An 18,348-nucleotide genomic window follows, 5' to 3' on the forward strand; every position below is an offset into this window, starting at 1 on the left:
ATTTGGGGCGAGCTTGTGGCTTTAGGACGGTGACGACGTTTACTTTTGTCGGTGCCCAAGATACAATATGGTTTTGACCCTTTTTTGTAAGGTCAGTCAGGGGCTTGGCGATCTCTGCGTAGTTGGGGATAAAGTTTCTGTAGTATCCGGTTAAGCCAAGAAATGACTGTACGGCTTTCTTCATGGTTGGCCTCTTAGCGGCTAAGAACTTGTCCAGTGTTTTCAGCATTGGTTCTACTTTCACATCGGTGTCTGACACAATGCGGTGTCTGAGGAAGGTAATAGTATTTCGCCCGATCTCACATTTGCTAGGTTTGATCGTGAGGTTTGCATTGCGTATCCTTTGGAAAGCGTGTTGCAGGGCATCGACGTGTTCTTGCCAGGTAGTGGTGGCGATTACCACATTGTCAAAGTAGTGGTATACGGTCTCCTAAAACTGACCTCATTAGGCGTGCAAGGACAGCTGGGGCACACTTGATTCCAAAAGGCATATATTTAAAGTGACAGAGCCCCGAAATGCTTGAAAAAGACGTTTTTTCGCGGCTCTCTGCAGCCATCGGTACTTGCCAGTAGCCCTTTGTAAAGTCAAATTTCGAAAAATACTTCTGTTTCCCTGCACGCGCAAGGACAATGTCCATCCTTGGGATTGGCTCACTGTCGAAAACCAACTTTTTGTTCAGTTCGCGGAAATCGATGCACAAATGAATAAATAATGTTGTCAGGTTTCTTAACTACAACGATCGGTGCATGATATGGGGACTTTGACTTCTCATTTATGCCTAATCGCAGCATTTCTTGTACCTTGCTCTCCACCTTCTGACGCAGAGCCAGGGGAATACAGCACCGGGGTACACGAACAGGTTTCTCGGATATCAGATCCAGCGAACATTCAACGAGTTTTGTTTTGCCTGGGAGATCTGAAAATATCTCTGCGAATTTGTTGCACAATTCTTGAACTCGCTCGTGCTGTTTTAGATGTACACTTGGTGATACCTTGACGTCTGCGGTGGTCTGGGTTTGGCGTAGGTTTAGAGAAGGGATACTATCTTCCGAATCATTGTCATCAGTAACTTCTGACTTCGTGTTTTGGTTGTTGACAACGGTGGCGGTAGACATTTGGTTGTTTGGTACTTCCCGCTCCTCGTACTTCTTCAACATGTTAACATGGAAGAGCTTTGTCTTTCCACCTATGTCAATGGCATAGTCGGCATCATACGTGACTTCAGAGACCGTAAATGGGCCTTTCCATTTCATGAGCAGCTTGTTACAAGCCAGTCGGTAATAGGATCAGAACCTTGTCTCCGTGTTGTAGTCTTCTTTGTGTGCTCTTGCGATCATAGTAAAACTTCTGTTTTTTATGGGCCTTACTAAGCTCTTCGTGGGCAAGGTGACATGTCTCCTCGAGTCGGTTCCTGATGTCCACAAGATAGGTGTAGGTTGTGTGCACCTCATCGTCGATGTCATCTTTTGTACACAGCTCTTTCAAAACGCTTAAAGGTCCACTCACGTGCCTGCCGTAGACTAATTCAAACGGCGAAAAGCCCAAACTATCTTGCGGCACCTCTTGATACACGAAAAGAAGAGGAGCTAGCTATCGATCCTGAGATCGTGGCTTTTCTTGGCACATTCTTTTGAGTATGGCCTTCAGAGTGCCGTTGAACTTTTCAACCAAACCGTTGGCCACGGTGTGGTACAGAGTGGTCCGGAAAAACTTGACCGAAAGCAGTCGACCAACTTCCCGCATGAGCTCAGAAGTGAAACTTGTACATTGATCGGTGACTGCCTCTCATGGCAAGCCCACTCTGGAAAAATTTCAAGTAGTGCTTCGGTGACACTGACAGAATCGTTATTAGGGAGCGCTATGGCATCAGGATAGGGTGTCACAAAGTCAATAAGGGTCAGGACGTAGCGATCTCCTCTATCCGACCTTGGGGATGGTGGTCCAATCAGCTCAACCGCGACTGTTTGGAACGGTATCAGTATAAGAGGCGTGTTGCACAAAGGGGCAGCACCAACTTTTCCTTTTGTCGTTGTCCTCTGGCACACATCTCAAGATTGGACAAAACACTTGATGTCTTCATGCGTCCCAGGACAGTAGAAATCTCTGAGGATACGGTTGGTAGTACGTCGAACCCCCTGGTGACCAGCCGTGATGCTTTCGTGAGCAACTTTCACGGTATGGAGTCGAAACCTTGTTTCAAAGTTCTTTCCGTAGGTAGACTGTAGTGACGTTACAAAAGACCTGCATCTTCAGAAAAATAACACTCCGTGTCTTTCTTGGAACAAAGTCGCGTGCCAATCTTACTGAAGCTACTCTTAAGACTTGGGTCCTTTTTCTGTTCCTCGGCTAGTTGTTCTGGAGTAACTTCTGACGAATCTGTAAACAGCACTTTTATCACAGAGTCTGTTTTCTTCTGCGTCCATGCGACGGCAGAAACTATGTCTGACCTTCCTCCAGATGTCGGTGGTGGACTCGAATTATTTGCTTCGGGAGGCACATCTAGACATTCCCAATCAGGATCTGGCTCGTGTGGCTCCCTTACTCCTGGAATATTGCCAAACACGAGGTCATATAAAGGATTACTCATGCATAATGCATTTACATCCCCCATGAAGTAAGGTGTATTAATTCGGATGTGTGCTTCGGGTAAGTCCTTGCCATTGCCATCCAACAGTACAACTTTCTTGGTTTTGCCAGTTAGGCACTCATCGGGAACCAAATCACGCCGCACAATGGTTGTGTTCCTGCCCGTATCTCGCAGAATGTGTGCTACTTGTCCAAGTACTTGTCCTTCTACAACTGGCATAGTATCCATTGATAACATTGGCGGCTTCTCCTTCGTTTTGCCGCATTTAATTGTAGCGCATGTTTTTTCCGTGGAATCGACCAGCGAACCAGAATCTTGATTTTCCACATTGTCTGCTATGACGCAAGATACGTGCTTCTCCTTCGGCTTAGTCTTGCAGTCAGCTGTTTTGTGTCCAATCCACCCGCATGACTTGCATTTCTCAGCCTCTCTTGAAGCGCTTCGACAATCAAGCGCCGTATGTCGTTTGCAGTTGTAAAGAAAACAAGTCTGCTGCTGTTTGTTGAGGGGTACCACACTGGGTTGATTGACCCTCTTGGCATCGTCTGCTACTCTCCCAATGTTATTGATGACCTGGGCTTTAAGGAAATGGTCGGTTGTGTCCGCAAGAGATGAAAGGGTTTTGCATTCCCTTTCCTTGAGGAAGATGGCAGGCTTGAAGTGGCAGCAATGCAAGAACTGCACAGCGATAACGTTATCCCAGAGGTCTTCAAACGTTTTAGGAATGTCAGCCATCTCGATCCAGTTATCAAAGTAGCTTGAGATCCATGCGGCAAACTGTTTTCCTGTTTCGCCATCTTCTGGTCGTACTTTACGAAATTTTTCTTTGTACCCTTGGGCTGTAAATCTGAAGCGTTGAAGAAGCGCCTTCTTCACCTTCTTGTAATCTAGGGAGTCAGCAGCAGTTATACGCCCAATCACAGTTAATGCCTCACCAGTCAAGCACATGCTTATGGTGACAGCCCATTTATCTCTAGGCCAGTCCTGTCCAGTGGCTATACGCTCAAACCTATGCTGATACCCGTGGAGGTTGCTGCATTGTTCATCGAACGGTGGCAGTAGCTTCTGGGGATTCAAGCAGGGTAGGCTTGGTGATGTTATCAGTGCGGTAGGGGCCAATGTCTAGCTCTGCACTCCATCTTAAAGCTTGAGCTTCAGCTGCAAGATTTGTAGCTGTCTTTCGACGGCTAACCGCTGACTTTCTGCTGCTTCTTTGGCTGCTTTGCGCTCAGCTGCTCGTTCGTCCCACTGCCTAGCCTGTTCTCTTCCCATCCACTCGTATAATTCAGCGCCAGACAAGCCTAACTGTGCTGCAGTGGCAGCTAACTTGTCTAAATCCATATCGGTCGTCTAGGGTTGCGTGTATACACCCGAATGCCAGTCTCCGCGTTTGGGATATTACTGGTGGATCCTGGCAGGCTCGCCAGACTGTGATGGAAACATACTTGCTGTTTCCATTATGTCCAGGATCCTTTCAATAATGACACAGAACACGGGAGCTTTTCACGTGAACACAGCGCTTATACGGACACACTAACATGATACCGACGATTTACATACATTTACTTACATAGAATTCGGAAGTCGTTTGTCCTTCTATATAAGGATGTGCCTAGCACTCATGGATTACAACTCGCCAGTGTGCGTCATCATTGTGGTGACCATGATGGTTGTCATTGCGTGGTGCGTCGCTACATCATCTGACACTTGAAGACAGCTGGTGTGTTGCTTGCGACGGCCACATTTTACGACATCATCATCACGCCGCACCTTGTCACGACGTGGAAGCAGGGGAACAGCAGGCTGGCAGAACACCAGGCCTTTGCTGTAGCTGGCCCATAACACCTGGCCTGTAACGCCTCAGCCGCTAGAACATCGGGCTTGGTTGGCGGACAGGTAGCTCAGGTGCCCCGGTGCCCAGCAGGAAGCACTGCACCAGGCCGCTATAACAGCAGGTCGCTGGTACGCAGGAGAACCCAGTCACAAGCGGGACCTCTGACCAGGTCCGCACTGTAGCAGGACACCCGGTCGCTGGTCATCGAGCCTTGCACCGCCGCTCTGCAAGCTGCCGTTCGAGACTTCCACTCGCTCTCATGCTCTGCACCTTCTACACGCCGCTTCCTTGTTGATGGCACGTGGTCTTCCTCCTCAATCACCATCACCAATTCTCTTCTTGTTATTGCCACAACACAATCATCATTCCAAGCTGGTCTTGTCACCGCCACACGCCACTATCCACATCATCACAAAGTCAGTCTCACAAGTTTGCTGGGCGAAGGTTGAAGACTTGTGGTGCTGGTGATGGTTGTTGCTGTAGAGCTGTCACCAGTAAGCTGATGGCGGACGCGAGGGAATGAAGTGGCAGAATGAAGCAGGAAAGCTAGGTGGGTTCAGGCTTGGTAGATGGCAGCCGACTCCAACGAAAGCCAACAGCAATCTTGACAGTCGATGGCAACAGGCAGCAAACTCTAACGGACGACAGCAGCAAACTCGTGCCACTCTGACATCGTGCTCATGGTGATAACCCGAGGCACTCTTTGTCCTGTAAAACGGCGCTCTATCTTCAGCACCTCACGCGTAGATGCAGGTTCAGCTGTCCCTGTGGGCCTGGTCGGACCCAGCCACTGCAGCGACTTTCAAACGATCTTGTCCGACTGCTGTTTACTCGCGCTGCCACAAGCAATTTCTTCCTTGCACAGCACAGACTTTCACTCTTGTTTCACCATCCTCTTGCTAGTGTCAGCTGCTCCATCATCAGCTGCTCCAGCCTCTCATTCTGTTTCGCATTCTGTCACGTACTTCATGACAGATGGGAAAGCCTTTCTGTATTTTGGAGGAAAACTGGAAAACAAAACTTCCTATACAATAAAAGATTGTTACAAAACACAGGTCCAGTATTAAGTTTTGAACCTCATTGTTATCGAGTACAGCATAATGTCACTGATTGTTTAGCATCAGAGGGGTTAAAAAAGTTGGTTCTGTTCAACAAACATCCTATAGATAAAAAATATTTTCCAGGCATTCATATACTATAACTGAGCTGTAATCAGTGCTGGAATACTAAGTTGGGGTTCCCTCTAATAATAGTAGACCATACTGCATATCTTGATTTTTATGTACCTGAGTTACTGATAGCTTGCTACGTTCTCGTTATGCAATGCTAGGAGACTCCTGAGCATGTGCAGCACCATGTTTTCTCGCCCGAATTTGTAAACACAAAATTTTGTGAAAGATGCTTTTGATATTCAAATCGAAGTCTATGATTTGATATTCGCACACCCCTAGTGATAAGCATCGAAGGAAATTTGTTGACTGTCATTATGTTGTGTATGACATCTTCCTTTCACAGCATCATTGCTACATCAGCTGAAATGGATGTTGTGTCAATGACACCAGAGGGAATTTGTTTATTTAATAACGTATGGGGAGGGCAGTCACCTTGTTGCTCATTTTTACCTCCTGCCAATATGACTGTAAGTCCATTTAATCAGTGTAAGGTGCTCTTAAACATTATTGAGACCATGTCCATACAGAATTTACAAAGCTTTTCGCATCCTCAAGAAGGGTGCCGCGTGAGTCTGTCATTGGTGGCACACTCCAAAGTGCCATTGGTGTCATATTCCAGAGAAATTTTAATGCCATTTCTTTCATACTCCAAAGAAGTCTTAATGGCATTTCTTTTACATGTATGATTAGCACTCAATTACTGCCTACTTTTTTTCCTTTTTCTTTTATGTTGCCTTGTAAAAAATAAAATTTGGTTAACAGTCAATTTGTGCTTTCTGTTTGTCTATTCCTGCACTGTTTTTCTATTCAGCCATATTCTGTTTGATTAGCATTTCTTTACTGCCCTGCCGTTATGGCCAGATATCAGTGTGAAAGGCTGATGTTGAAAGCACCTCAGTAGGTGTCTTAGCACTTCGAGTCTAAAAAAAGAAGGTTCATGTGGTTTATATTCATGTGGTTTTCTTTTATTTCTCGTACCTCACATATCATCTTGTATTGTGACTCGGAATAAAGTGTTATTCATATTTTATGTTTAAGGGTCGGCTAGCTTACGTTCCACAACAGTCCTGGATCCAGAATGCCACAGTCAAGCATAATGTGGTCTTCATGAACTCACTGGATGAAGACCGCTATCAGGCAGTCATCGAGGGCTGTGCTCTTTTGCCAGACCTGGATATGCTCCCTGGTGGAGAAAACACTGAGATTGGGGAAAAGGTACCTTCATACATTGCTGTACTTTGACTCAGGAGTCTGTGTTTGAGTTTCCGCATCACAATATTATGTTTTCTCATATATTAAAGTACAGTCCATGCTTTCACGTGTGTAGGTTATGTGTAAGTTGGACTTTACAAATTTTCTGATGCATTTAACTTTGAGCAATTCAAATAGTTCAGTAACACCTGTGCACCACTCGGAGGGCCTGTGTGGTTGTGGTTCAACATGATTTTATCTGATGGACAACTCAGATGCCAACACAGCATTTTCTGTGACCCTGAGCCCTTAACACTATTGCATTAAAACAATTGCAGAGAGAAAAAAAGAGAGCTATCAACTGCCACCAGGAGGGGCACAACTCCATTTCTAGAAGAGAAAAGGTGCACGGAGAAAGAATAGTAGGTGAAGAACAGGAGAAAGTATGGTGAAGGTGAAAAGTGAAGCAGGAGGAAAGAATAAAAAAAAATATTGAGAACATGTTAATGTTGTATTGACACACACTCACTGCAGCTAGATCACACAACAATAGCATTTTTACCATACAAAAGTGCAAAGAATTACTAGTCGGTTGGGCATTAACATTCTGAAAAATGTTGCTAGCCACAGAACCACAAGAAGGTGGACATCACAGGTGCTGGGCTTGAAAAGGCCAGTCCAGAAGCAAAGGACCCAGTGCAGTGCCTGTTTTGCTGTCTTTCTGTGGGCCTGTAGCTAGCTATGTTTTTCAGTAGGCCCATTTTGTACCCTCAGTGCCTGCTTTAGTGGATGCTGGTATTAGCCTGCACCAATAAATGTGATTCCTTTCAGGGCATCAACTTGAGTGGTGGCCAAAAGCTGCGTCTTAGCCTGGCCAGAGCAGTGTATCATGATGCGGACATCTACCTCCTGGATGACCCCTTCAGCGCTGTAGACGTGCATGTTGCGGCCCACCTATTTGAGCACGTGGTGGGGCCCAACGGAATCCTGAAGTCAAAGGTAATGCTTATATGCTTCCCTTCTACAAGTGGTACCACTGTTTGTCTGAAAATGCAATCGTAGTAGCGCAGACTGCTTAGCAAACTTTCAGTGCTTCAGTGGCACTGTGAAGACCTAATATGTTCGTGTTGATTCATAAGGTGAGCACTGCACTTCCTTGGGTTTGGCTGCACTGTAACGAAAAAGTTGTATTTCACATGAATATATGTAGGATCAGTGCATACTTAAAATTTAGTTCCACTCAAATACTAACTAACTAGTTGAATAATTTCACTGCACTATGCCTAGTACTAAGATTGCAAATAGTTTGAAACGATAAACAGTTACAAGTGTGTGATCTCTCGGATGCACTTGAGGTTGCATCACAATACCTGGAAGTCAGACTGCTACAGTGATGTTTACATCGGTTGTATGTCACTTTTGTTCTTTCTTTCTTAATATGAAAGCTTGCGAAGTACGCCACAGAATTGGCGTCTCTGCCATGTACAGCATATGAGGGGTTCTGCTTAGTACGAGGGTCGATCCAGAAATAAGGTTCCCAAAGAGTTCCAGCCAGACGGGAAGGTGCGAGGCGAAATCCAGCAACACTGTTGCCTGCGGCTGTTCCTTCACTCTCGATTCCCCCCGGCGGCACTTCGCTGCGCCACTCATTTTTGGCTCGGCAGCCGTCCGATATGGAGGTTCCCATTGTCGATCCCGCCAAGTGCAAGATTCGTTCCGTAATTCACTTTTTGCTCGCCAAAGGGACTCCACCCGTGGATATTCATCATCAGTTGACAGAGGTGTATGGTGACAAGTGTATGTCCATTCACATGGTGTCTACCAACCAGGAAAACCGGGAATTCTCAGGGAATTTGAATAGTCTGGAAATACTTGGGGAAAACTCAGGGAATTTGTGCTTCTATCAAGGAAAATTAGGTGTAATTTATTGCAAGGGAACGAAAGTCATGTTATTGCTGGCTCCAGTAACAGACGAATCGCAACGAATTGTCAATGCCGCCGTGTCATCAGCACAAGGCATTGCCAGGGTATAGTTAACGACCGATTTTCCAGACGCCTGATTTTTCGGACATGCCCGATAATTCGCACGGCTTCGCGGCGCCACCACATACTCCATAGAGTCAATGTATATTGCCCTGGCTGCAGGTCTGAAATGGCATTAATGAAAGCCATCACCGCTACCATTTTAATTATCTTCCCGCCTCGAACAGATGCTCTCACAGGCAGATCTGCTGGCAGCCGTAGCCACCACCATGCAACATTAGGCCTAGCTGCTTCTACGTTCGCTAACTTCTTGCCGTGCAGTGCCAACAACATAATGTAAGGAAGATAACGAACGTGCGTGCAGTCAGCAGCATCAGCAGCATAAAGCGCGCACTCGAGCTCGGGGACTGTGCTCGGTGCATCCTAGAACCAGCAGTCGCTACAAACCCCGATAAATCTCCTTTATAAGTGGTGGAGGTGCGGAGGTGCGAATAACATCAGGGACAAACATTCCTTCATTTTCACAGATTTGAAGGAGGAAATCTTCAGCGAGTGGCCAGCAGTGGACACTGCTCCGTCAGCATCTGCGAAGCCATATCAGAGCTCTGATTCGGGCCTTCAGTGTCTCAATGACTGTTTCAATGTTGCCGCATACAGAAATCTCCTAAACAGCACCCTGCTCCCCTACATCTTGAATGGGCCCTTTCTGGACAACTTCCTTTTACTACCAGCAAGACAGGAGCCCTCTCCATATGGAAGTATGGGTGATTCTGTTTCTGGAGCAAAGAGGCATTATGGTGCTAGAGTGGCCATCGCAAGGGACCAACATGAATATAATGAAACATGTCTTGGGTGCCATAAAATGGCTCATGTCTCTCTTTGACCACTTCACAGAGCATCGGTCTGAGAACTGCGGGCAGCCATGGAGACCGACCTCGCTGTCTGCCTGTTCAACGGCCTGCCCCGCCGGATGGCAGCTGTCATGGCTGCTCGAGGTGACATGATGAATTACTAGTATAATAGCAAGCCAAAGCTAAGTGGGCAGATCTAGCGTGAATGAAGCCATGAGCGAAGGAAACTTTTTTTTTTTTCTGGGCTACATTTTTTTAAGAATAGAAGTCAATATTTATTCCTTGTGCACTCATTCATTTCTCTGGTTAGTGAGCGCACAGTATGCCTCAAGCACCTTGGCCCTACTCCGACACCATGAGCCATGCTAACAGATCGCTAAAGAATACTCATTCAAGTTCTTTGGAATGTACGCTCTGTCAGTTCCTGCCACCGCGTGAGTGCGGTGCAGAAACCACGGCTTGCAGCACTCTGCTGGTTCCATCGCAAAGCACAGATTGAACGACTGTCGGCCGGATGCAGCCTCCATGCGTCACCAACTCTCTCACCGTCACCGTACACCACAATGTGCCAGCTTACTTTCATGAGAGCTCACCAGTGGTGCAACAAGCGCCGGCGGCCACGTGCTTTGAGTACTGTGTTTCGTTTGCTGAGCACTTAGCATTTGTGCTTGGTGCTATTTGCACACCCTACTTGCTTCTTTATTCGTATGCTGTCTGCTCCAAATTAATTTCAGTTGCAATAGCACTTGTCCTTTGTCTACCTTCTTTTGTCTCAGGCATTCTCTTGTTAAATGTGCAAGTATGAAATAACTACCTCAGCAACACATTCTATTAAAAGGGCAGGCCCTGCAACACTTTTTTTCAGGTCACCATATTTACTCCATATCTATTCTCTCAGCATGTTGTATAACTCAGAGCAAAAGGAAATATGAATATTGACCCACACAAACCCAAGTTGTTGGTCACAGAAAATTCAATATACAGTCAAAATAAGAGTTACCCTCCACTCAAATTTTCACGGTTCAAGATGCTGCATTTCAATCTCCTGTGACATCATGTGGTGACACCAATAGCAGCAGTGCTCTAGCAAAAGTTGGCACGGCACGATTGCCAAGCCTGCTCAGCCTGTTTCTGGAGTTCCCACGGCCTCCGCTGTCTAGTCTCGGAGGTAATGGCATCACTTTATGGTTATAAGGCGACTGTTGGCAGACCAAAGTGCTTGGCACATGATGCATCATTCCCGCAGTTGCAACACCTCGCACGTGGCTGTGCAGTACTTGAAAAGGTTTGAAAACATGATGGCATAGTTATTTATTCATTACTCGCAATATCATGTGAACATAAATCGCAGGTTACATTTTTAACCAATGAGCATAATGTCACACCTTGACGTCATGTCCTGTCTACGAAGTGCACAAGATTGCCACATCGAGGAAATCGGTGCCGTTCAACGAGCTTTACCTGTAGGCCTCCTTTAGGCAACAGGTTTGTCTGTACATTTGTAGCAAATTTTCACAAGTGGTCATTAGGGCCACACGCATGACCACTATGACAACATGAACATGTTACCAGTCTTCTCTAACTGGCAAAACACTAGGCATATGTTGCCAGGCTGCCGACCCATCACTTTCCAAGTCACAGTGCATTAGCTTAAAACATAGTTCCTTCTCACACGACACACTTGTTCTCACACGCAACATGCTATTCTTTTTTTGTAAGCTGTTTTTTTATTATGCAGAAAAATTATTGCATAACAGATCAGAATTTAAATACATACTAGTATTACTACTGAGTTGGCACTTTCCTAGAATACTGTACAATTTCCCCATTGGATCTTCTTCATATATATATATATATATATATATATTTATAAGAAATTAAAGAAGAAAGGTTCTTTTGATGCCGTACTCAAAGGCACAAATTCAAAAAAAGGACGGCATGAACATTATAAAAACATTTTTGCAACGTTTCGGCCGAGAAATCAGTATTCGTCAGCGCGAACCTGACATTTACTCCGACAAAGGCCGGTCCCTAAACCAAAACATTGATAAAATGTTTTCATAACATTCGTCACCGCCTTTTTTCGAATATATATATATATATATATATATATATATATATATATATATATATATATATATATATATGTATAAATTCGAGACCTGTGGAGTCGACTAAATAATCTGGACTAAATATTACACTGCAAAAATTTTGATTTGCTCTGTAGAGTGGCTCACAACATGCTTTTAGTTGTATCGTCCTCTAGTGCCCCTGAATATTTTTAAACCTTTGGCTACAGTTAGCTTTGACACCCTGAGTATATTCTTTACATTTTGTGTGTTGTACACCTGAAGACTATATATATGCTGGAGTCTATTTAATGCCCAATCTATTAATTATATGGAGCAAAAGTTGGTTCAGTTAAAGGCCACCATCCTGCCTTTCGTCACACCTGTCAAGAGTTTTTAAGAAAATAAGGAAAAAAACTTATAAAATTTGAGAATCTGAAAAATTGTTTTGTACCCAGCTGGAACACTCTATTGCAGCATTTTGCATAGTACAGACATTTATTTGTGACATTAAACCTCACTGACAAATTGGACAATCTGAAAACTATATGTGGTGTGAAAACCTGAAAATGTACTTTTTTTTTTCTTTTGTGCAGACGAGAATTATGGTGACGCACTCAGTGACTTACCTGCCTCAGGTAGACTGGATTGTGCTGCTCAACCATGGAGTAGTGCAAGAGCAGGGCACTTACGCTGACCTTGTGGGTCGTGAAAGGAGCGAGTTTGCAGCATTTATCCAGCACCACATCAAGGCACACCCTAGTAGCAACAATCTTGCAACTGCCAGCGAGAATGGCTCTAAGGACAGGTGTGTGCAAGGTGCAGCTGATGCTACCTCCAGTGAAATTATTTGGTTTCCTTGATGGTCCTGAGCTGGCCAGATTGAGCCAAAGGACTATGAAACTTGTGTCTGACACATAGCATTCACCAATGGTGCCATTATCTCACTTTCTTTTGGTAATAGCTATGCATCTGTGTATGTTAAGTGCACGTGCATGCAACAGCACATACTCCCTATGTTATGGAAAGTGCATCTCAGGTTTTTCTAACTGCCTACAGTGAGGGCCCATCAAACGGGCTGCTCATTGAGGTTGTTTTGAATGCAAGCATTCTGGAGTGCAGTTTTGCCTTTAATACAGCCAATTCCGTATTTAAGAAAAAAAAGAAAAAGCATCGAAAACTTCTTGGCGATAGCAAAATATTTCAATATATTCATGATACAAAATATAAAATACACCAATTCGAAGAATATCTGGAAACTCCGAACATCTCGAACACTCTCCCAAAATCTTGAAAAGCAGTAATTTACCGATTTGTTTCTCAAACCACATCAAACATGCAAAAGTCTATTTTTTTATTGTTTTTGCAGATATGTGTCGCAAGTCACTCGTGCTGTGAAATGTTGTTTGAGAAACTGATTGCAATGCTAACTCTAAATGCTCGCACTACCCATTCACACTTCAGAGCCATGCGAAAGTAGTGGATTAGCCTTGTTCAGCTGCGTAGTCGGCATGCCATGTTGTATGCCATGCACTGCTCAACCATGACAGACTTTGTTTGAAGTTCTGCATCCCATTTGTCATATACAGTAGAACCTCGTTCATACGTCTTGGAAAAAAATGCAAGAAAGAAACATACTAATTGGGAAAACGTATGACCTGAAGCCACCCAAAAGTTAGACCAACTCAAATGTTGTTGAGATCTACGTAATGCAGAGCGTTGCATGAATTGTTACAGCACGAGACGCCAATGTGCACCGAGCTGGCGGGGCCCAAGCGGCCCAACGTGCGCATTGTCGTTCTTGCAGCTTCGGTAAGCTTGCGTTTTTACTCCTCGAAATAGCAGCATTTTCATACAGGGTATCTTGGTGGGAAGTTTTGACACACCCACTTGGTGAGAATCATTAAGGCATGAGACGCCGACGCGCTCGAGCTGGAGAGGCTGAGTGACCTGAAATGCGCATTGTTGTTTTCCTATTTAAGCTGGCGACTGGAAACTGAAACAGTGGTGGTGATGCCAGCATGCAATGCCACTAGAACAATGCACGATGCTCACTTCATGCTGTCTGCAGCATGGACGTGTGGCGCAATTGGGTTATCACCTATCTAAAGCGTGCAGTATGCTTTCAATGGCACTATGCCGCACGTGCTGCAAAACAAATAGGTGAAGATGCTTTTTGTAATAGGGTTGGCGGCGGTAGCTGTGAATGTGATGTGCAATGACCGGCAAGAAGATTTGCTAATACCAGAAGAGGGCACTGATTATGTGCCAGCATTTTCGCGTGACATGGTCAAGTGAGTACTGTGAGGAAGCTGCCATGGCGGGTACCTACTGCTCTTGATTGTGTGTGCCTCGCGTCATTTCTTGTTCACGTGAGATCTAGCATCTGGAAAATGTGTCATATGATCGCAGTTTGGCGATGTACCGAGCGTCGGTGCCAAAAAATTGTGTTTTTCGCAAGTGTGATAACTGGCAAAAAAAGGAATCGCAACTGTGTTGCATCATTTTTTGTGTTCTAAATCACGAACGTAGGCACTGGGGAATTGTACAAAACAAGATTGTGTCAACGAGGTTCTACTTTATTGCAGTAAAGAGTAAGTGAATCAAAGGTGCACATTCGGCAAAGATCTACATGGTTGGGAACAACGGAACTAAAAGATGAAGAAACCTTAATTATATTTTATTTTAAAATCTTGATGTTTCAAAGCTCAACTGGCTCCTTCTTCAGGGGTGAGATGATATGAGATATGTGGAGACTTTGTGCAGTCCTTGGAAATAAATGGCGGGAAGTGTTCCTGAAGAATGTTTGATGTTTTTTGTCATTTTTTGAATGGGCCAGGACTCCAGAAGAAGATGCCGCCAGTGGTTATTTTCGCTCTCCAAGACGATGACCACGTTGGGGCTAATGTGGTGGTGTTGCAGCTCTAGGGTATGTCTCAAACTCGGCTCAGTATGGTAGCGTGGCGGAGGCTGGGAAATAAAAAACCAACCAGTTTACTGGCACTTAAATAAAACTCATTTACATCGTTGAATAGGAAAAACAGAAAAAGTCAAGAGTTTTGCAATGAGCATCTGGATGAGCCTCGTTCCCAAGTCCCAGAGCAATCTGTTTTCTCTCCCCACCGTCATTATAACACGTCTGTTCCAACCCTCCTTCCTGACGGTAGCCAATCACACACAGGTCACAACCCACCAGGACGACAACCAGTCAAGAAGCACAAACAACACTGTCGCAGATGGAATATTGGACCGGCAACTGCGCCAAGTTCCACTGGGCACAAAGGCAGAGAGAGGGTCTGGCCGTGGGAACGGGAGAGGAGATCTTTTACTCTGAACTAGTATTCTCCGCTGCTTCTCAGTATAGGGTCTGCACCAATTCGCAGAGGCTTTATTCCGGGAAACGTCCATTAGTCCTTCGCATCATCTCTGCCTTTCTTCTCACTACAGCTCACTACAGGAAAATTAGCAGCACCCAGCATCGCATGGCAACTGTCCTCTGATTATCTTCCCAGCTTAGTTCTCACATTTGACTCTTGCACATGTTAAACAGCATGTTGTCTACTGCAGTCATAACAGTGGTCAAAAAGCTTTCAGTGTTCTGCCACAGCATTCAGGTGGCAAAGGTCATTCTTGTGTCAATGAATTCTTTCAGGGATGTATTTAGTCTCGTAAATATATGACACATTGCATTCTGTGCAAGTAATCTTGTACACAACACCCTGCACAAAATCGCACAATGCCATTTTGGAGCAGGCTTGTTCCTGTCCAAAATGATGTCGCGCGATTTTGCTGTGACTCTCCAGATTTCAAAATCCCTCACAAATGGTAAATCAAGCCGAACCTAACACCAAAAAGTCACCGGCTCTTTACCATCAGCACTGATCGCAGTCGAGCTGCACAGCGCCAACGATGGCTACACGCGAAACGGTGATCGAGTCACATCATGCACAGTCTGCGTGTTCGTCTGTCGTGCAGATTGGCCTTATGATAACCGAGCTGCTGCAATGATGGGAAGGCCCTGCTGTATTAAAAAGCAATACCTTTTTGCAATAAAATGTTGCCATAAAAATATAGATCCTCTGTTAAACCGAGAACCTCATTACTATTCAGTAGAGCACAATGAGAGAGGGGAAAAACCACTTCTATTTTAACAGGCATTCTATTGATAAAAAGACATATTTTCCAGACCCTCATGTACTAGAACAGATCTGTTATCAGTGCTGGCTTAATTTGGAGTTTCGTTTTATAAAACCATACTTTATATATTGATTTCTGTGTACCCAAGTTACTGATAGCTTATTTATTAAATTCTTGTTATCCAATGGTAGGAGACTTCCAAGTGCAGCAACGTCTTTTCTTGCACAAAATTTGTAAGAAATAAATTTCATGATAATTTTCTGATATTCAATATTCAATTTGGTATGTTTCTTTTTTTTTGGTTCAATTCTGTATTCAATTCAAAATCTACTTTTCAATATTCACACACCCCTAATTATTTGACCAAGTGAATGTCCACATATTTCATTTGCTTGCATACTGGGTTATTTGACTATATTCATGTTGGCAGGTTAAAAACCAACAAGACATGGGACAATGTTTTTAATGCATAACATGAACACTGCTTTTTAAGAGAGCTTTGCCAGGATGCAGCCAGGTGCTAGAAAAAGGGACATCAGGACAAAAATAAAGTGGGAGAGGGATAAGCCTCTGACTTGCCTAAACTTGACCATGATTTCAACAGAAAGGCAATTTTGGTAGGCTAGAATTAGGATTTCAAGCATGGCATTCTCCAGTCTCCAACTTTCTGATGTAAATATGGGCATTGAGGCCTCTCCTTGGCCATTATTTGCGCCCCTATTTTGTTGGCGCTTTCAGATGAGGTTGTTATAAAATTGTCTGTTTTTAATGAGTTGGTAGCATGTACTAAAATGGGGCATGGGTCCACTTGAGGAGGTGGCAGACGGAGCAAGTGAAGTGAAATACGTTGAAGTTTTCCTGCAGTGTTGCCGCCGTCGCCTCAATCAGATGAAGCTACATTCATTCTGACTGTTTCGGCTGCGCTGTCATTTGTTTAACAACATTTCTACCCCCTGTATTGTCACTGTAAACAAAATAAGGCAACATGTTTTTTACTGTTCTTTCTTCAATGTCTGTGAACAGCTGTTTAGAAGGTACAGAGGAAAATTAACGATAGAGTTTTCTTGTTATTTTGATTTTTAAATAGTGTTCATTTTCATCAAAACTAGACATTTGAGGCAAGTTATGTGTGTATTTCTGATACAGCAACAATATTCAGCACAATTTTTGAGCAGGTCAAGTTCTCAAAGTCCACCAAATTTGAAAAATCCGTAAATGTAGCAACTTTTGAAGTGTTGCAAATTAAGAAAATTTTCTAAAACGCTTGTTTTACACAGAAGCCTCAAACAATGCTAGCTGACTCTTCTCTACATATTTGTTTTACGCAAAGCATTCTTTGTAGCCTTAATGTTTTGTATTTCACATTTTTGTAAATTAGTGAGAATGCTTGGTGCGTTGAAATGGTGCCTCCACACTGAAGACCTTGGGTATTTTTTTCCCTCCTAAATTGTGCATTTGCCAAAGAAACCACGCTCACTTTTGTGCTACTGAGTGATATGCGCATAAAATATAAAATATTCAATATAAACGAATATTAATTTTTGGACCTGTGTTGATCACTCGTGGAGTCACCTAGCTGTCTTAGCTATCAAAGATGACCAGTTTTAATGCTGGCAAGAATTATAAAACGTTCATTGTTGCCTTTCTGGGGAGGTTTTTTATAATGCACCTTTACACAGGCTGTATTTGGATTTGCAGGTTGTTTTGGCGATAGTGTAACTGTAGTCTGCAGTTTTTTTTTTTTCACAGATAGGTAAACTATCAGTGCTGTTTGTTGATTTAAAAGATTATTGTTGGGGGTTGAGGAGTTCATAGCAACCATCTTGATTTTAATGTTTTTTTGTGACAAACAAGGCACAAGAGAACATGTCCCCACTTTTTGAAGGCCTTCTAAAACATGATGGAGTTTGACATTTTTTGACCACTTAAATAAATTATTGACCTGGTGGCCACTGAAACTGCCTGTGTCACATAACCTGCCTGACATATGTGTTCATAATCAAGTGGTTACTTGCCTTTGAAATTCTCAGGTCACAGCAGTTATTCTTATTTCCCTGCCTTGCAGAGAGCAGGGTGTGAGACCAGGCTAGTTGGTATTCCATGCTGAAGTGACTAGCGCAAGAGCGGACACGGGACACTAAAAAAGCAGGCAGCAAGGACAAGTGCAAACCAAAGACTGCTAGGACGTGTGCGGGCAGCTGCTCGTTACTAATGCAGTATCCCAATACGTGGGCATGGCAAACTGTGATTACGATCAGTGATTGCGCTAGTCACTTGTAGAGAGGTTGATTTTGAAGAGCTGCAAGCTTCCGTTTCTTGGAGCTTGCTCCTGTCTTTTATAGTGTTACAAGTTGGCACTGTGGTGATGATAGATTTTGTTTAAAATTCTCTAAAAAGGCTTCTGCTTATAGCTAACAATGGTGGTGCTTCACAAATTGGTATGAATTTGCAGCTGGCAGGATGAAGCACTTACAGGCGTTGTGCCTTCAACTGTACAATGGAAGCTGCTGGTGTAGTTTCGCA

The 18,348-nt window shown here is 44.1% G+C and overlaps 1 protein-coding gene across 2 annotated transcripts in view; it reads left to right on the forward strand.

Moving 5' to 3' along the window:
* Positions 1-18,348, forward strand: part of LOC126535912 (multidrug resistance-associated protein 1-like) — a 335,731-nt gene that overhangs the window by 209,365 nt on the left and 108,018 nt on the right. For both annotated transcript variants that reach the window (XM_050182763.3, XM_055073342.2), the window contains 3 exons: positions 6,633-6,809; positions 7,617-7,784; positions 12,285-12,496. In XM_050182763.3, the coding sequence (XP_050038720.1) occupies positions 6,633-6,809; positions 7,617-7,784; positions 12,285-12,496 (557 nt within the window). The remainder of the gene's footprint in view (positions 1-6,632; positions 6,810-7,616; positions 7,785-12,284; positions 12,497-18,348) is intronic.

The sequence above is a fragment of the Dermacentor andersoni genome, chromosome 4 (assembly GCF_023375885.2).
Source record: "Dermacentor andersoni chromosome 4, qqDerAnde1_hic_scaffold, whole genome shotgun sequence".
Lineage (NCBI taxonomy): Eukaryota > Metazoa > Arthropoda > Arachnida > Ixodida > Ixodidae > Dermacentor > Dermacentor andersoni.